The sequence below is a fragment of the Ursus maritimus genome, unplaced genomic scaffold (assembly GCF_017311325.1).
Source record: "Ursus maritimus isolate PB19 unplaced genomic scaffold, ASM1731132v1 scaffold_14, whole genome shotgun sequence".
In the NCBI taxonomy this organism is placed as follows: Eukaryota; Metazoa; Chordata; class Mammalia; order Carnivora; family Ursidae; genus Ursus; species Ursus maritimus.
Window position 1 is genome coordinate 54,093,161 of NW_024423786.1, and position 20,361 is coordinate 54,113,521.

The 20,361-nt window shown below is 52.2% G+C and overlaps 1 protein-coding gene across 1 annotated transcript; it reads left to right on the plus strand.

Annotated features, from left to right (window-relative positions):
* The first annotated feature begins 422 nt into the window (after nt 1-422).
* ARRDC5 (arrestin domain containing 5) lies at nt 423-11,326 on the plus strand. Its single transcript, XM_008711270.2, has 3 exons — nt 423-681; nt 2,362-2,567; nt 10,760-11,326. The coding sequence occupies exons 1-3, from the start codon at nt 429-431 to the stop codon at nt 11,285-11,287; spliced, it is 987 nt and encodes a 328-aa protein (XP_008709492.1). The 5' UTR covers nt 423-428; the 3' UTR covers nt 11,288-11,326.
* Nucleotides 11,327-20,361: the final 9,035 nt, after the last annotated feature.

The window sequence follows — 20,361 nt, forward strand, 5'->3', positions numbered from 1 at the left end:
CATTTGGGGGCCATCTGATAGAGCAGAAAAGACCTTGGGGTTCATTCTTCATTCCTCCCCATCTCTAAGTAGAGCTCATAATGAGTTCTTCCCACCCAAGCCTCTAACCTCCCGGCATGATGACAGAGGTGTTCCCTATGAGGAAGGAATGCTAGGGTCTTGCGGTTGGTTTGGCTTATTTATCTGTTATTTCCTAGGAAAAAGTGGTCAGGCTATCATTTCCTACACCAGTGAGGTCTTTGGAATACCCAAGCTTGGTCCCACCCCTGCACAACAGCCTCATCTCCCCTCCTGGCCACTAGGGACCCCCTTCCCAGAACCCTGGCTGGATGATGTCACAGACAGGTGACCTCACTGCGCCAAAGGAACCGGGAATCTCAGTGGCATGGGGGAGGAGGGAGGATGTTTCTCCGCCACCCCAACCCCCCATGTCTGTGGTGAAGTCGATCGAATTAGTGTTGCCCAAGGATGCAGTCTACCTGGCCGGCTCCGGCATAAAAGGGCAGGTGGTTCTAATCCTGAACAGCACCCTGGTGGACCCTACTGTGAGGGTGGAGCTCGTGGGAAGGGGCTATGTGGAGTGGAATGAAGAAATCGGGGCATCCCGTGATTATAGCAGAGATGTTATTTGCAACAACAAGGCCGACTATGTGCACAAGTTGAAGACGTTCCCAGTAGAGGGTAAGGGCGAAGCCAGCAGCCAACTCTGGCCATAATAGGAAGCTGGGTCTGGAAGGTAAACACATCTGTAGTGGATCTGCAAACCCCCAGGGATAGCAGAAATGGGCAAAGGCCTGGTTCCCCCCTGGGAGGGAAGCTGTGTGTAACAATGACCATCAGATACACATTAACACGAAAATAACAAGACATGAGGAGCTGATCAGAACCCAGATATTTGAAATCAACTTTCAAAGTTGTTTCCTGGGGTGGGAGGGGGGAATGCTATCCTTAGCCCAATGACTACTTGGGGAGGCCAATAAAAACATCTGTCTTGTTATTTTACAGATAAATCTCCCTCTGGCAGTGAAATGCAAGGAGACAAAATAAGGAGTCCTATGGTCCCAGGGAAAGAGAGAGGAGGCAGGGGAGACATTCTAGGGCGAGAATAACCAGTTCCCAACTCCAGCAGGTTCAAATCCACAGTCTGGACAGATATCAGGGAGGCTGAGCTGCCTGGAGCAACATGTCCTTTCCAAAATGTGCTCATGGGAGTGTTCCCAGGTATTCCACAACTCTCGGCCAACGCCTGGCTGAACAAAGTTTAATTTTAGACTTTTAAAATTTTCAGATAGGGAGGTCATGGAAAGGTCTCTTCAAAGAGGGAACTACTGAGCTCAGATCCGAGTGATGGGAGGGACACCAGCCGTGCAGGTATCTAGGGGAGGAATGGCAACATGCCAGCCCTTACGGCTCATCCGTCCTGTTGCCACTCTGAGTCCCATTAACCCACCTGGAAAACGGAAACTAGAAAAAGGGGTTGCCTCCTAAGATCGCTTTGAGAATGTAATGATTTAATGGTATATAAAGAGCTTGGAATAGTGTGGGGCATACAGTAAGTGCTTCATAAGTGTTAGTTTTTCGACCCTAACACTCCCCCACCTAGACACCCCCAGCATCAGCTACCACCTCTTCCCACTGCCAAGCATTTCCCCTCAAAAGCATAAGCCCAAGCCTTTGATGGATTCCCTCATTTATTTTGCAAACAGTTATTGAGCACCTTCTGTGTACGGCACTGGGCCAGGAGCTGGGGGTGGGGCAACGGATAAAGCGAACGCAGTCCCTGGAGTCCCTGGGATTGCCATCCAGTGGGAAAGACACAATAATGAGAGGCTTTGGATAAATGAAAGAAACAATAAATAAAATGCAGAGGTTGCAGAAATGGGGGCCATGTGAGTTTCTCCCTGGTCCTCAGTTGCCACTCAGCCAATGTTAAGTACCTACTGTATGCTGTGCACTGAAAGCCAAGCTCCATGAGGGCAAGGAGTTGTGCTGGCCCTGCTCACTACTGTAAATACTGTCTAAAACAGCCTCTCGCCCACAGGAGGGGCTCAAGATGGGTTTGTTAAACCAATGTGTGACTGAGGGCTGGAGCTCCAGTTTCTCAGACCCAGAGTAGGGGTGAGCACAGCCCTACAGGTAGTTCGGGGTGACTACTTCAGCCACCTCACCTACCCACGCATCCCCCTCCAGCCCAGCTGAAGCCTAGGCCTGATATTTGTGGACCATGGAGATCCCTAGCTCAGGGACAGGTGGGCCAGGCCCAGAACAAATCCCCTGCCAAAACAAATAAATAAGGGGGGGAGGGGAGAAAGAAAAAAGATTCTAGAACCTTCTGATGGCATCGGTGTGTTTTGCTTTCAGATAATTGGTTAAGTGCAGGCAGCCACACCTTTGACTTCCATTTCAGCTTACCTCCCAGGCTTCCTTCTACCTTCGCCAGCAAAATTGGCCACGTCTTCTACTTTGTACAAGCCTCCTGCATGGGCCGGGAGCACATTCTGGCGAAGAAGAGAATGTACTTGTTGGTTCAAGGGACTTCGGACTTCCACAAAGAAAACCCATTGCAGGTAGTGATGGGGGAGGGGCAGCGGTGGGGCTTGTCCTCCAAGCTCACCAGAGGCAGGCGGGAAGGCAGCGAACAGAGAGAGCCCCTACCAGGAAGAAGGAAAGGTGCTGATGGCTCCCCTGGGCCCCCCGAGTTCACAAAAGGTGAATCCTTAGTAGGACCTAAGCCAGCAGTGGCTCTCAACCAGGATAATCCTGCCTCCCCAGGGGGCATGGGGTGGTATCCGGGGACATCTACAGTTGACAGGACTGGGGATAGGGGCTATTGGCCATGGAGGGGGTGGGGGCCCAGGGTGCCGCTCAATACCGCACCATGCCCAGGACACTCGCCCCAAAGAATGACTGGGCCCCAATGTCCTTGACCCTGTAATAAGTCAAAGCTGTTCAGAGCCCCCCCACCCCATGACTCATGGGTGAGAGGCCTGGATGCTCAATGACTCTCCAGGGTCTTTGAGCCCTCAGACAACAGAGATGGTGCTTCCACCAAAAGAAGCAAGGAAAAGGGGTGGCTCTGGCCCTGGGAAAGAAAAGGTCATGCGGCCTTGGTCTGGCTGAGCAGAGGAGGTTTTCTGGATGGTTCCTGGAGGCCCAGGTGCAGAGGTGAAGTCGAGGTGGGTGGAGTGATGTTGGCCCAAGTCACTCCCCTGGGGACTCTGTTATCAGAGCATGGTGGCTCATTTTAGTTTTCAAGATCTAGGTAAAAATCCAAGAGCCCCCAACTTCTTGTTGTGTGACCCTCTGCAAATGACGTTGCCTCTCTGTGCCTCCATCTCCTTGTCTGTAAAATGGGCAGAGAGATAGTGCCTAGCTTGAAGAACTTCCCACAGTGCCTGGCACGGGTTGGGGGATGGGCCCCAAGAATCTTGTCACTGCCTCCACCACCAGTATTGTTATATATGTCACAGGGATACCTCTAGCCTGGCCAACCTCCTGGGATGGTCCTAGAGAGTCCCAGGAAGAGTAGATGCTTGGAGGGGTGGACTAGCCCTGGGATGACCAGACCTGAGCTCAAGGCCCGCTTGACCACCTCCTCCCTGTGTTACCCTGAGCAGACTGTGGCCCTTCTCTGGCCTTCCCTTCAGAGCTAATCTAGAGTGCGGGGGGCACGAGGCAGAGGCTGGGGTGAAATGTTGGGGTTGCGTGAGACCCAGCCTGAGATCTTGCCAACAGGTATTTCATTAGCTAGATGGCCTTGGGCAATTCACAACACCTCCCACAGCCTTGACTGTACAATGAGAAGCATAATACTTCCCTAGATGGGTGCCTGTGAAGACTGCAAAGTGCTCAGCACGGTGTCTCCACACCCAGGAAGTGTCCCGTAAGTGGGAAGATCTAAAATCAAGACCATAGCAGCAAAGGGAGTTATCACACATAAGTTCTGAGGATATGAAAATAGTGTGTTTTTTCAACTACTCAGTACTGTCTTAACCAGACTGGGCAAGGGAAGCCCTTTGGAGGAGGTGACATCTTAGCAGAGAACTGAAAGAGGAGAGGGGGGAAACCATGGGGATATCTGGGATAGAAGGTTTCAAGCAGAGGGAACAGCCCGTGCAAAGACCCTGGGGCAGGTTGGTGCCCGGCATGTTGGAGGAACAGTGAGGGGGCCACATGGCTGGGACAGAGTGAAGGAGGGGGTGAGAGGGAAGAAGGTAACGGCAGGGAGGTAATAAGAGGCCTCAGGAAGACTTGGACTGATGCAGGTAAGACCCCCGGTGGGCAGGGGGTCATCACTGGACTCCCTCTGGCTGCTTGGAGGAGGATAGACATTGGGGGCCAGGGGAGGGCAGGAGCTGGGGGACCAGGGCAGAGCTTACCACTCTGGCCCAGTGAGCAAGGATGGGGCTCAACCCAGTAGAGGCAGTCTTTTTTTTTTTTTTTAAGACTTTAAGAAATTATTTGAGAGAGAGAGAGAGAGCTTGCAAGCAGGGGGAAGAGAGGGAGAGAGAGAGAGAGTCTGAAGTAGACTCCACGCTGAGCTCAGAGCCCAACGTGGGGCTCAATCCCACACATGCCAGATCATGACCTCAGCTGAAAGCAAAAGTTGGGACACTCAATGGATTGAGCCACCCAGGCATCCCTGGGTAGAAGCAGAGTCTTGACCCCCAATAGTCTGTCCTCAGAGTAGCCAGAGGCAGTCAGGTGATGACCCTCCTCTGTCCCCACAGCCCACCCGGTCTCCCGTTTCATTCAGGGTAAAGGCCAAAGTCCCCCCTGCCCACAGAGCCCTGCATGACCTGCCCCCTCCCGCGACCCTCCTCTCTGCCCTTTCCCCTTTGCTTTCTCTGCTCCGGCCAAACAGGTCTCCTCGCTGTTCCTCAAGTACACCAGACCTGGTCCTGCCCCAGGGCCTTTGCACACACTGTGCCTTCCACCTGGAACACTACGATATGACCTTCCTATCCTTCCCCCTCATCCTTCAGATCTTTGTTCAGAAGCCCGGTAGGCACTCACCTGGCTGAATAAACTCTCACAACCCCAGCAGAGGGCAATTTAGCTGTATCTATTCAAATTAAAATGAACATGCCCTTTGCCCCAGCCATTTTCCTTCTAGAAATTTCTCCTACTGATATCCTTTCACTTGTGACATGGCCTCTCACAGGAATGTTTTTGCGGCAAAAAAGTTGGAATCAGCCTAAACGTTCATTGCTAAGCGAATTAAAGTAGCAAAGGAATATTCTATAGGTAAGTTAGAGAGAAACAGGGACAGAACAAGGCAGCTCTTGGCATCAACGTCTCAGTCACTGGGTTGAGTGAGCACCGCGAAGTTCAGAACACCATGTCTAGCCTGGCACATTGGCGGTGGAAGCGAGAAATGCACTTCCTTGCAGGTGTAACAAACGTCCGGAAGGAGATCAGAGAAACTAGCAACAGACACTGCACCCCTGGGAGGGGAGCCGGGGAGCTAGGAGGAGCAAACATTTCCCCTTCCCCTTGTTCTTAACAGCTGTATGGAGCTGTAATTCACATCTTTGACAATCTACCCCTGGAAAGTGTACAACTGAATGACTTCCCGCATGTTCACAGAGCTGTGCGGCCGTCGCCAACAGTCGATTTTAAAACACCGTCATCACCCCAAAAGGAAATCTTGCCTCCCTTTGCTGTCACCCCCCTTGAACTCCCCACGCCCCCCTCCCCCAGCCCTGGCAACCACTAAGCCCCTTCCTCTCTGTGTGGATTTGCCTGTTTCAGACATTTCACGGAAATGGAATCGTATGATACGGAGGCTTTAGGCATCTGGCAGGTTTCGCTCACCTGTGTAGCCTGTGTCAGTGACTCGCCCCTTTTTACCGATGAATAATGTTCCGTTGCCATTCCACTGCGGGGCTGGACCCCCTTGTGTGTATCCGTTCGTTCACTGGTGGATACTTGAGTTGTTTCCTCTTCTTGGCTACTGTGAATCGTGCAGCTGCGCACATTGCCCTGCACGTTTGCATGGATGTATCTTCTTGTTTCTCTTGGCTAGATACCTGGAGTGGAACTGCTGGGTCAGACAATCATTCCCTTGCACATTTGAGGAACCCCAGCCTGTTTTCCACAGTAGCTGGACTGTTGTTGCCTTCCCTCCAGCCCTGCACAGGCTCCAGTTTCCCCACCTCCTCTCCACTTTTGTACCTTTAGAATCTTGAAAGACAAGACCGTGTTGCCTCCCCGTTTGGGAAAGGAGCTTGTCCTAGAGACATTTCCTAACCATTGGCTCCAAGGGAGCCCCCCTCCCACACCTCTCCGTAGTTCATAGCCCCAGTGTGCCCCCAGCCACAGCCTCATCACTGTCCCTATCACAAATGACCTGGTTCATTTTCAGTGAGCCCATTGTGTGTCCGTCTACCCCCCACCAGAGCAGGGACAGCGCTGGTCTTAACTGCTATGGGTTTCCCTTGAACTTGGCACCAAGTGGATGCCAATAAATACCGTTTGGATGAATCCCCCCAAAGTTTCACATATGCCAAAGAAACGCAGGGCTCCCAAACACTCCCAGATCCAGGAAATCCAGTGTTGGGTGTGTACCCGCAACATTACTGGGAATCGGGGCACTTTGGCCACCCTGCCTGACCTAGCGCGGGGGTCTCCCCTGGGCCCCTGTCGGAACTGCGGGGCGACCCCTCTCGCAGGTACAGGCCAGAACAGGCCTTGAGTTAGAGCCACAAGTTCCTCAATGCCCGCAGGGTCCTAACGCATGCGAGGAATTTTCGAATAAGACTGGAGGGATTTAGAATAAAACCCGCTGCAATTAGCCTCCCGGCGGAGAGGGAGGGAGGGGAACACTGAGGAGGCAAGGGGGCCAGAGGCTAGGGAAGAGGTGAGGTCACCTGGGGTCAGGGGTCAGCCCCAGGTCTCCCAAGAGGAAAGGCGGCTGATCCGGAGCAGTGTTTTTCAAACCTCAGGTCACGACCCATTCACGGGTTACAAAATCAGTTCAGTGGGGTGCACGTATATTTGTGTAAAATGAAAGAATACACAAGACCGAACTAGGAAATATCAGAAAGAAGTCCATTTTGTGGGTTGCAAACATTTTGTGTGTGTGTGTTTTTAATAGAATAAGAAAACAGAACAGAGAATAAAATAAGTAGAACAGGAAGTGAAGAAAATCTGGTTGGTGGCTTGCGATCGACTTTGTAAAAATGAAAGAATCGAACAAAATATAAACACGGTGGGTCTCAACAGCTTTGTTTTGATAACATCAATGTGTCGGGCAGGATATAATAGTTGTGAATAAGTAGCATATCGAATTTATCAGAACAAAATTAACTGGGTGAGTTATAACCAGCTAATGTTTATGGAGTGTTGGTTTTATATAAAACGAAATAATAGAATAAAGACTAAACGTAACAAGAAAACAATCCAGAAGGTTGCGATGAACATTTTTGTTTTATTTTTTTTAAGATTTTATGTATTTGATAGAGCGCACAAGCAGGGGGAGCTGCAGAGGGAGAGGGAGAAGCAGGCACCGCACTGAGCAGGGAGCCCGATGCGGGGCTCGATGCCAGGACCCTGGGATCGTGACCTGAGCCAAAGGCAGACGCTTAACCCACTGAGCCGCCCAGGCGCCCCACCATGAGCTGGGGAATAGTATAAGGGAATACTTATATGACACATACTGTATGTGGCCTGCAAAGCCTAAAATACTTGTCATCAGATCCTTTACAGAAAAAGTTCACCAACTCATGGCCGAGAGCAGCTCTCGTGTGTAAGACCAGGAAAAACTGTCTTCGGGATGCTCCTTCCAGCACTTTTATGATATCAAGCACACAGAAACCTAAATGTAGCACATAGCATGTAAGTGTCCATCTTGTCCGGGGGGCGGGGGCGGATGAGTAAATAAATTATTTGGCGACACACTCAGTGGCCATGGTGAAAACAAATAAAGCAGAATGACAGGCGTTGGCATGAATGCATTTCACACAAAATGCGAGCTACAAAAGCGAGATGCGAGAAAACATGGACAGCTCGATATATTTAAAGTATTAATATAGGTAAAACAGGGGCACCTGGCTGGCTCAGTTGGTAGAACATGGGACTCTCGATCTCAGGGTTGTGAGTTCGAGCCCCGTGTTGGGTGTAGAGGATACTTAAATTTTTTTTAATTAAAAAAATATGTAAAACAGTATTGTATATTTCTACCACAAGCAGATGCATCCCTAAATAATCTAAAAGTTCATATGAGGATGACAAACGCCAGTCTGGCAAAGAAGGGGAGGAGGCAAGGGTCAAAGCACCCAGAACCCACAGGATTTCAGGGGAATCCTTAATGTTTCTTTTCTTCCTAGAACATACATTTGAGCTTGTTATATTGTTCCTTACACACTTTCTTCTAAGATGATACATCCTGTATAGGTCCCTCTATGTAAATAATAACACAAGTGTGTAGGCACAACAAAGCAATTGCTATAAAATTCAGGAGGCTGCCCTTTGCAGGCGGGGTGGGGGCTGGGCACATGTAAGGGACTTCGGGGGGGCGGGACTGGCAAATCCCTACTTCTTGGATGGAGGTTACAAGAGTTGACTTCATAATAACTCACAGTTATATATTTACTGCATGGAGTTTTCCCTGAGTTAGATTCCTTTTTTTTTTCTTTTAAAGATTTTATTTATTTATTTGACAGAGAGAGACAGCCAGCGAGAGAGGGAACACAAGCAGGGGAAGTGAGAGAGGAAGAAGCAGGCTCTTAGTGGAGGAGCCTGATGTGGGGCTCGAACCCAGAACGCCGGGATCACGCCCTGAGCCGAAGGCAGACGCTTAACCACTGCACTACCCAGGCGCCCCTCCCTGAGTTAGATTTCTTAATAATGTTTAGGAGTGTTCTTAAAAATCCATAGATATGGGGCACCTGGGTGGTGTGGTCGGTTGAGTGTCCAGTTCTTGGTTTGGGCTCAGGTCATGATCTCAGGGTCATGAGATCAAGCCCCGCATGGGGCTCTGTGCTCAGCACGGACTCTGCTTGAGATTCTCTCTCTCTCCTTCTGCCCCTCCCGCTTTGCTCACTCTCTCTCTCTCAAATAAATACATAAATCTTAAAAAAAAAAAATCCAGGAATGCCTGAGTGGCTCAGTCACTTGAGTGTCTGCCCTCGGCTCGAGTCATGATCCCAGGGTCCTGGGATCGAGTCCCGGATCGGGCTCCCTGCCCGACAGGGAGTCTGCTTCTCCCTCTGCCTCCTGCTCCCCCTGCTTGTGCTCTCTGTCTCTCTCTGACAAGTAAATAAAATCTTTTTTAAAAATCCAGATATGATAAACCCCCAGTTCAGGACAAAGGGAGCCAAGGGATATGGGGGGATGGCATTAGGGAGGGGTCCGTGGGGCCTTCAACCAGATCGCTCATGTTTTTATTTTAAATTGCGGCAAAATATCCATGACATAAAATTTACCATCTTAACCACTAGTGTTGAGTACATTCGCACGGTTGTGCAAGTCTGATATTTTATTCCTTAAACGAGCAGAGATCTGAAACAAATCAGGAGAGGGGCGCCTGGGTAGCACAGCAGTTAAGCGTCTGCCTTCGGCTCAGGGCGTGATCCCGGCGTGATGGGATCGAGCCCCACATCAGGCTCCTCCGCTAGGAGCCTGCTTCTTCCTCTCCCACTCCCCCTGCTTGTGCTCCCTCTCTCGCTGGCTGTCTCTATCTCTGTCAAATAAATAAATAAAATCTTTAAAAAAAAAAAAGAAAGAAACAAATCAGGAGAATTTGTAAATGCCGATGAAGCAGGTCGTAGGAAAACGGTGGTGCCGGGCTAGGAAATGGCCGACACCCAGCTCTGGTGTGCGGCAGCCCCGATGCGTGATGTTTCCCAATTTCCCTGGTGAAAATACTCCCATCAGGGCCAATTTCAAGTGACCAACTTGGTATCACTAATGGGAAGTGGGAGGGAGTTTGGGAAGTATTTTTCACACCATTTTCTCTCTCTCTCTCTCTCTTTCTCTCTTTTGGTATGCTGAAAGGGAACACACACACACGCACACACACACACACACACACACACACGCTTGTAAAAGTATCAAGTTCCTCTGCAAGAAGACACCGGAAGCAGGCAAAAGTGGAGACTGCTCATTTTAAGTCCCCCCCCACCCCGCCAACAGCACATCAAATCCTTTAAACTATTATCCACAAATAAAAAGTAAAATGTCACCAAAGCCACTCATTAAATATAGTGTATGTGTGACTTTATTTGCAATCCAGCGGCTGACTAGTTGAGAGAATGGCTGCATTTTGAGGCATTTATTTGAACACACTACCCACTTTCAACTCTACGGTTTTCCTTTCATGATTCAGAGCCCATAATATTCGCTCCTAAAGTTTGAACTGCCTGGGTAAGCCCCAAGTCTTGGGCTTAGACTGTGAGACATTTCCTGTCTTCTAGAAAACCAAGGCCCAAAGAAGTCAAGCCACTTGCTCAAGGTCACACAGCAAGCGAGCATGGGAGGTGGGAGTAAAGCCAGGGTCTTGTGGATTTCTTAGGCTTATTCTACAGATGAGGAAATTGATACTCAGAAAGGCAAAGGGTATTGATGAAGGCAAGCCGGGAGATCATGCCAGGCGTCTGGCTGCCACATCCCCAAGCCTCCAGATCCCATCTCAGTGCCTCTTACTTAAGAGAGTCCCAGAAGCTCAAGGTTTGCAGGAGCTACGATGGAGGAATGGCAGGCAGGCGAGCGGATCTTGTGGCCACGATCCCTCACAGTTGTCCATCCCCCCTTCTAGAACCCTCTGTTGGTGGAGGCTGAGAAGAAGGTCTCTTACAACTGCTGCAGCCAGGGCACCATCTGCCTACAGATCCAGATGGAAAAGAACACCTTCGCGCCGGGGGAGAGGGTCATCTTCACCACGGAGATCAACAACCAGACCAGCAGGTGCATCAAGACTGTCATTTTCGCCCTCTACGCCCACGTGCAATACGAGGGCTTCACCCCCAACGCGGAGCGGCGCTCGCGGGTGGACAGCAGTGAGCTGCTCCGGCAGGAGGCCAACACTCAGATCACGCCCTTCAACACCACCAAGATCGTCAGCACCCTCAACCTCCCGCAGGTGCTGTCCGTGAGCAGCTGCACGCGGGACGGCGAGATCATGAGTACCCGCTACGAGCTGGTCAGCACAGTCCACCTGCCCTGGTCCCTGACCAGTGTGAAGGCCAAGGTTCCCATCATCATCACCAGTGCCCCTGTGGACCCAGACGGCTGCCCGCTGCCGGAGGGGGCAGCGTCACCCGAGAGCCAGGAGTGCCAGGATTAAGTGCCCAAACTTCTAAATATTAAAAGCTTTATCAGACCCTAGGACAGCCCTTTCTCTGTCTGGCACAGACGGGCTTCGGGTGGGTCGGGGCGTGGGTGGCACGTGCCTGAGCCTCCCCACACTGCAGCCACTTGGGCATCAGTTTCTCCCACCCCAGACGGTTCACTAAACGCCAGGAGAAGATGAAGGGAACTGACAAGGCCTTCCGGGAGCTCCCCACCGTGGTTAGCACTCCAGACCCACTTCCGTGCTGGGGTCGCACAGTGCCTAGACCCAGGGTCCCCAGCTGGGGCGATTCTGCCTGCCGGCTGCACTAGCAAAGTCTGCTGGACCTGGTTTTCACCACTGAGGGGAAGCGGGGCTGCACTTGGCATTGGGTGAGTGGGGGCCAGGGACGCTGCTCACTGTCCCGCCATGCCCTGGCTGGCCTCACCCCACAGAATGATCCGGCCCCAAAGGTCCATAGTGCCAAGAGGGAGAAAATGTGCATTCGTTATCAGAGGGAAAAACTGACTTTGATCCCTAGCTCACACTAGACACCAGAACAAATCCCCATGGATCAGGCGGTGGAAACGGGTGACCCCCCAGCGTCTGTGAGTTCCCTCCTCTCTCCCTCCCGCTTGATGTGTGTATTTAAATGTGTGCAGCACCCCAGGACCTCGGTCAGTCAGCCAGGTGGTCACGGAACGCAGAGTCTCCTGGGGGTCCACAGATTCCCCTAACCCAGTGGGTCTCACCCAGAGGGATCCTGCCCCTCAGGGGACACTGGGCAATGCCTGGGGACATTTGTGGTTGTCGTGACTGCAAGCGCTCCTGGCATTGAGTGGGTGGGGGTCAGGAATGCTGCTCAACATCCCACAGTGAACAGGACGGCCCCCCACAATTAAGAATGCTCTGGGCCCCCCCAAATAAAGAATGATCTGGCCCTTTGGGGCGCCTGGGGGGCTCAGTCAGTTAAGAGTCTGCCTTCAGCTCAGGTCATGATCCCAGGGTCCTGGGATCGAGCCCTGCATTGAGCTCCCTGCTCAGCAGAGAGCTTGCTTCTCCCTCTCCCTCTGCAGCTCCCCCTGCTTGTGCGCTCTCACTCACTCTCTCAAATAAATAAGTAAAATCTTAAAAAAAAAAAAATGAGCTGGCCCCCACAGACTCTTAAGTACAGAGAACACACTCATGGTCACCAGAGGGGAGGTGGGTAGGGGGATGGGTTAAATAGGTGATGGGGATTAAGTCATGCATTTGCTGCGATGAGCACTGGCTGATGTATGGGAATGTTGAATCACTGTATTGTAACCTGAAACTAATATCACACTGTATGTTAACTAAGTGAAATTTAAATAAAAAATTTTTTAAAGAGAATGATCTGGCCCCAAATGTCAGCACTGTTGAAGGGGAAAGACGCTGGGCGGGGACAATCCACGGGGGCAGGTGGTTGCCAAGTGCCAGGGCTGGGTCTGGAAGCCTCCTACCCAAGTCAGGGCACAGCTGTCCTACACTCAGGCTCCCAGGGCTACCCCACCTCACTCAGTAGAAGCCAAAGTTCTCCCAACACAGGCCCTGCATATCTGCCGATGTCTCATCCATGATCGTCAGTCACCTGCACCTGACCTTGTCCCCTACGTTCTGTCCTCCCTGCAAATAAAAATCTGGGATGCCCCGTTACATTTGCATTTCAGAAGGACAATACCATTTTAGCATAAGTACATCCCATGCTATATCTAGGATATACTGAGGCTTAAACAATCATTTGTTGTTTATTTGACATTCCAGTTTAACTGGATGTCCTGTATTTCACCTGGCGATCTGATTCCTCAAGCAACTAGAAGGCTCTCAGGACAAATCAGGCCACCTCGGCCCATTGGGTCCCCACGGCACTCACCCTGGCCTACAAGGCTCTGCATGGTCAGGAATGAAGGAATGACTTCCCCGATGCCACACCATTCTTATTCTTCCCCCACTTCTCAGATTTTTGGTGTCTGCTTTCTTCAAAGGCGCATGATCCATGCCTCTTCTTTCAGAGAGCCTTCCACCCCTACCAGGCAGCACCTCTCACCCTCCTCTACTAGGTACTGAAACATGCCTGAACTTCAAGGGTCATCCCTGCAGACAATAGATCTAAATAATAACAAAAATAATGAGGACAATAACACCACGGCAAGGACTAGCTCCACTCACATCACGCTTTCCATCTTCCTCCTGGGCACCTAGGCTGGACTACATTTCCCAGCATCCCTTGCAGTCAGGTGTGGCCATGTGACTGATCTGACCAATGGCAAGTAAGACGATCATGGCCAATGGCCATGTGCCTGATCTGGCCAAGTGATGTAAGTCACTTCAGGCGAGATCCATTAGAAAGTGGCCACAGGAATCTTGTCCTCTCTTTCCCTTCTTGCCAGCTGTTTGGAGAGGACTGTTTGAAGGGAAGTTGCTCAGGAAACTTGATCTATGCGATTTTTGCAAAGACAAGGAATAAAACTTTATTAAATAAACAATATCCGCTGAAATTGACAATTACTTCTTTCAGCCCTTGGTCTACCCTAGGATTTCTCCAGCTCTGCGCATTGACATTTGGGGTCAGATATTTCTTTTATGAGGGACAATCCTGCTCGCTGCAGGACGTGGAACAGCATCTCCTGCTTTTACCCACTAGATGCCAGTAGCATCCCCCAAGTTGTGACAACAGAAATTTCTCCAGACGCTGCCAAGAATCCCTTGGGTGGGCAGAATCACCCTCAGTTGAGAGCCTCTAGTCTACTCTTATCATACAAGTAGCTACATTTACGGAGGCCTTTGGACATTTTAGGGACATGGACTCAACACGGCCACAACTAAACCTGTCACCTCGTCTTCTTCCCACCGGTACCCCACCTGTTCCGTCTTCAGCTCCCCATGTCACTGAAGACCCCACCTAAGCCTTTCATTCTCCCAAGCTCTGTTTGTTTTGTTTCCTACGTAACTGCTTAACCTGTCCACTTCTCTCCATCTCCCCTGCCACCGCCTGAATCCAGGCCGCCACCAATGCTTACCTGGATGATTGCTGTACCGGCCTCCCAAGTGGCTCTGCTCTCACCCCTGCCCCCTTAGTCCATTGTCCACACAGCAGCTGGAGAGAGAGCGCGATTACAGGCTTGACGGGCTGGAGAAGCCCCTCCCAAGAAGCCCCACCCACATGCCTCTTGGCGCCACCTGGGCTTCTTGGATGTCCTCGCAACATGGCAGCTGGCTTCCGCTGGAGCAAGTGACCCAAGAGAGAGCAGAGAGGGGACGGTGACTTTCACGACCTAGTCTCTGAGGTGTTCGACACAATTACTTCTGCCATATTTTGTCTTTAAGAAACAAGTCACTCTGTTCAGCCCACACTCACGGGGAAGAGAATTAAGCTCCACCTTTTTAAAGGAGTGTCAAAACATCTGTGGATGGTTTTTTGGGGTTCTTTGTCTTATTTTTTGTTTTGTTTTTTACTTTAAGCTAGCTCTATGCCCAACTTAGGGCCCAAACTCACAACCTGGAGATCAAGAGTCACATGCTCTATGGACTGAGACAGCCAGGCACCCCTTGTGGGTGTATTTTTTTTTTTTAAGAGTTTATTTATTTGAGAGAGAGAGAGCAAGCACAAGCAGGGGGAGCTGCAGAGGGAGAGAGAGAAGCAGGCTCCCTATTGAGCAGAGAGCCGGTGTGGGGCTCGATCCCAGGACCCCAGGATCATGACCTGAGCCAAAAGCAGGTGCTTAACTGACTGAGCCACCCAGGCGCCCCATGGGTATATTTGTTAAAACCACATTCCCTGATTCCTTGATGAATCCCATTGGATCCACCTTTAGTATCCTTCTAGACTCTTATTCTTTCCATTATCACCAGGCTGGTCCCACAGCACGAGTGTCCACGGATGGATGAGCTGCTAAACAAATGTGGTCCATCCACGTGACGGAATATCACTCAGCCTTAGAAAGGAAGGAAATCCTGATACACACTACAACATAAATGAACCTCGAGGATGTTACACTAAGTGAAATAGGCCCATCTCGAAAGGACGATTCCTGTCTGCTGCTTCTAGGAGGTCCCTAGAGGCTTCCGTCCCATCCACAGAAACAGAGAGTAGATGGTAGGTGCCAGGGATGGGGACAGGGGTGGGGAGTCAGTGTTTCATGGGGACGGAGTCTCAGTTTTGCAAGATGAGAATGTTCTGGAAAGGGATGGTGGGGATGGCTGGGCAATCGTGTGAATGCACTCAATGCCACTGAACTTAAAAATGGCTGAGATAAATTAAGGTAAGCTTATGTATGTGTATTTTACCACCATTAAAATGTTTTTAATTATAGCAACACCCAAGCCTTATATGGTGCTTACTGTACCCCGCGCACCGAGCTAAGCCGTGGACTGCTTCTTTAATCCTCCCATCATCTGTGAGTCAGGACATGAATGCCCCATCTCACAGACGAGCCAACAGAGGCTCAGAGAAGTGCAGGGGTGCCCAGGCTCGCAAAGCCAGGATGAGATCCCCTAACCACCCTCGGTAGTGCCTCTCTGAGCACCACGGAGACTCTTATTTTTACTGCTTCGGCTAAGGAGGGAGGGACCCGTCTCAGAGATGCAGAGCTGAGGCAGGTGACATGGCCAGCCTGGGCTCCCAGTGCGTGGCCAAGCTGAGGTGGGGACCGGGGGTGTGGTGGGCTGTCTGAGCCTGTCCTTGGGGTTGTGGGTTTGAGTCCTCATTATCATCATGGGTTCCTGCAAAGCTTACAAGGTCTTATGGAAGCAGTCAGGATTCATGTACCTCAGAAGGGCTGGAGGTCCAAAATACAGGCTCTCTGAACCTCAGTTTTCTCATAAATAATTATGAGAAATAATTATTATACTTAGAATAATGCGATGAATAATAATAGCTGGCATTGTTATGAAATATTAATTACTATTACTCACCTTGGCACAACTCTGGTCCCACCCGCTCCGTGCCAGGAGTACCCGCAGTCAGAACAACCAAAAATGTCTCCAGATATCCCAAGCGGAGACAGAATCTCTGAGGGTTCTGGGAGAAGAATCGAACCCAAGTGGTAGCCCCTGTCCACATGATAGGGTTGGCGGTCTATGCTGAGTTAGTGTATCTGATAGTAAATGCTAATAAGATTCCCAGCTCTGCTATTTATATGCTGTGTGACCTTGGGCAAGTCACTGGTGTCTCTGAGCCTCAGTAACCCCACCTGTAAAACTCAAATTCATCATTAGTCCCTCCTTCCCCGAGATGCTGGATCAAACAGCCTACGTCTATAAATGCATCAGCCAAAGTAAGCGCTTACTCCATAGGCACTGCTGTTACCACAGCTGGGGGCTTCTGGAAGATTCTGACTCGCAATAGCGGGCCCCTGCACCCTCCCCACTGGCTGCCTCCCCTCTGGGCCCCAGATTCAGGAGGTCACACAGGCGGGCGTTGGGAACACTTCCTGTGCGGTGGCCTGTGGTGCCCACTGGGACAGGTGGGCCAACGGGAGAACACAGCTGGGACCACCCCACTTCCTGCCCTGGGGGGAGGCACCTCTCACGTTCCTGTGTCCCTACCCCAAAAATAACACCTCCCCCCGGGAACCAAAGCCACCACACCAGCTGCAGCCTCCAACTCAGGGGACATAGGACAGGCGGGGCCCAGCAGCTGCCACCACGGCGCCTGCCCCGCTGGGAATGTCCTCCCCCCTGCTGCTGCCACCTCCGGCATTCCAATCCCAAGGGGGTGACCTGGCCTCCCCCACGGCCCAGGACACTTGAGCTCTGAGCAGCCAGGGCCGGCTGGGGGGAGGGTGCTCCTTTGACCCCCTGGGTGACAGGGGACACCCTTCCCGGCCAGAACCCCCAGACCCAAGGTGCCTTCAATCCTCACCTCAAGGGACTGTTTGAGGGGGAAGGGGCTGGTTGCCAGGGCAACAGCCCCCCACCTCTGCCTGGGAACAAAGGGGCAGCCAGGAAAGACAAGAACGGCGTGTTCTTTCCCCACCAACGTGACCGGCACATCCTGGCAGCTGGCACTTGGAGAGCCGTGCCCTGAGCTGCCGGGCCTGGCCACCCCGGACAAGGCCGCTCAGTGTGGGAGCGCTCAGGGGGTGGCTGTGGCACTGAGGGATCTAGTTCCTGGTCAACCGGCCCTGGGCCTCGGTCCTTCCGGTATGTTCTGACGAGGAAGTCAGCCTGCTCTGCCTGCAGGACTTCACAGAGAGGCCACGGGGCCTCAGACGTCTGGCTGGAGCTGGACGGGCCACCAGAGCTGGGGGGACAAAGGCCACGTGGAGCCCTTCCGGCCGCTGGGACCCCTGACCTGGCATTCTGGGGTGAGGGGTGCCCAGTGGGACCTGCCTGGCCGGGGAGGGGCTGGCCCAGGGGACAGACAGTGGGTCTCAGAGCAGCTCCCCTCCCCCAAGCCCGTACCTCCGTGCACGGACAGCGGGCAGCTGGCGCCATGAGGGCGGGGAGGGGGGGCGGGGACAGGCCAGGGCCTGCATGTTAAAAGACCCCGGTTTCCCGCCGTGAGCCGGCCCAAGGAGACAAAACCTTGCCTTCTGGCCATCGGGCCACCGTTGGTCAGACCGTCCAGCCGCTGGCCATAGCTGCAGCCGTGGGGAAGACAGAGGCAGGCCTGTGGTGGCCGGGGCAGGGCTGCTAGAAAAACTACAGGACAGGCAGATGAATATTTCTTAGCATAAGTATGTCCCTTACAATATTTGGGACATACTTATGCTAAAACGATACATTGTGTATCTGGAATTCACATTTAACTGGGTATCCTGTATTTCTATGTGATAAATTTGCAACCCTAGGCCACAGGCTCTCAGAGAGGCAAAACTAAGCTCATTGACGTCCTCCCACACTTGCTCCACCGCTGGTCCTAGCCCTGGGGATGGCCCAGGTGTCCTCCACCTCCCTGGGTCCTTCACAGAGGCCCAAGTCAGCCTCACCTCCTGAAGCGTGGCCTGTCCACTCCATGCTGTAGTCTCTCCCATCTACCCCCACTTCCTGCAGGCCTGGTCATGGGCCATCAGCTCCCGCCTGCCCTGCCCTCACCCCTGCCTTTCTCTGCATCCTGAAGTCTCCACCCCCCTTCCCCAGAGACCTAAACAGGGCCTCCCTGCTCTGCATCCCACAGTTGCTCCCCACTGCTCTAACAATAAAGGCCCAAAGGCTCTGCTTGACATTCGAAGCCCCTTCCCCAGCAGGGCTCCAAGCAACCCCTACTCCCAGTTCCCAGCCCCCTCTCCCAGAAGGAGCCATGGTTCCCCAAAAGCTTCCTGATCTTTCAGGACCCTTGGTACAGACCATAGCCCCCACCTGAGTCAGGTGCCCCCCTCCTCTGCCCACAGCCCTTCAGGCCACCCACCTCCCTTGGGGTACAAGCCCAAGTCCTCCCTTAGCCCACCTGCCTTGTCCTCTCCCTCTCTCCCCCTGGATCACTCTGCTCTGGCCACTAGGGCCTTTGCCGTTCTTCCAACACACTGGGCCCAGTGCTGCCCCAGGGCCTTTGCATAGGCTATTCCTGTTGCCTGGAACACACCTCTTCCAGAGAGTCTTTTTCTCTGTTTCACTGCTGTATTCAGCAGATCACACCAGAGGTGTTTAATAAATACCTCTTGAATGAATAATTCATCAAGATGCCTAGAATATCCCCTTGCACCACCCCCTTCCATCTTCCTATGACTTCCACCATTTCTTTAAGACTTACCTGAGGCAAGGGGGTTCATCTTCCTCTTCCTAATTTCCTTTATCCATAGGGCAGCCCAAGACATCTTTCCAATGCTCCAACCTGCCCTTGCTGACCGTGCTTCAGAACCTCCTGTGGCTCCGTAATGTCCTCGGGGCTCTTATCAGCCTGGCCCTTGCCAAACGGTCTGATCTCGGCTCTCTTCCCTGACACGCTGCCGGGGCCACATTCTACCCTCCGGCCTCACTGTGCACCCGCACACTCCAGAGGTTCCCTGCCCGGAATACCTCTCCAGGACCTTCACCTGCCTGATGCTGATTTCTCTCTCATGCCTCAGCTTAGACATTACTTCCTCCTGGAGACTTCCCAGCACCACCCACAACCTGGGCCCAGCTCTCCTCTGGGCCCCCATGCATGTGCAGCCCCCATCACAGTCCCGATCACCTGTATTTTATGCCCTCAGTCACCAGAGCCAACTCATTGGTCAGACACAGGAGACCCAGGCCCATGACACTTTTAAGAGCCCATGGAAGTGGTTTGTTTTTAATTTATCTTAAAATCAGAAGAAAACAAGGAGTATAATACCAATGCAGTCGTAAAAGATTGTTTGCAATATTTTTTCGCAGAGGGAGGGACCCACAATGGCAAAAGTGCCTTAGGGCTGTGAAAATTGTTTTAAGATGCTGCTTATTTATTTGAGAGAGAGCGAGTGAGTGAGAGAGAGAACACAAGCGGGAGGGAGGGGCAGAGGGAGAGGGAGAAGCAGACTCCCACTGAGCAGGGAGCCCAGCAAGCCTAAGGCAGCTGCTTAACTGACTGAGCCACCCAGGCACCCCAGGGCTGTGAAAGTCTTAAGGCAGTCCTGTTGGTCCCATGCATGCGTCCTACTGGATTATGAGTGCCTTGAAAGTGGAGGTGGAGGCCGAATCCCCAGGGCTGCCCAGTGTGGGCCTGGTATACAGCAGGTGCTTAATAATTGCTTGTTGCCTGACTGCATAGCCAGTGAATCACTGGGTCCTCACGGCCAGGTGGCCTGGCTCACAATAATAGGAGATACTCAATAACTAGATGGATGGTTGGAAGGTGGGAAGGGTCAGAGGGTAGATGGGGGTGGGGGGAGGAACACCTGGGCCAGGAGGAGACCAATCTGGGACCAGCAGCGCCACCTTGTGTTACAATGCTGGTCTGTCTCTTCTTTCCCTGGGCTCAGTGGGAAACAGCTGGGGAGTTTTCAGAGCCCTTCCACTGGAAAGTGTGCAAAGGAAGAGGAGGAAGAAGGGCAGTATAGAGGAGGGAAAGAAAGGGGAGGTGGGGAGGAGGAGGGACGGAGGGGGAAGGAGGAGAGAGGGAGGAGGCAGGGTGCGGAGGAGGAGGGTACATTGAGATCTCAAACAAGCTC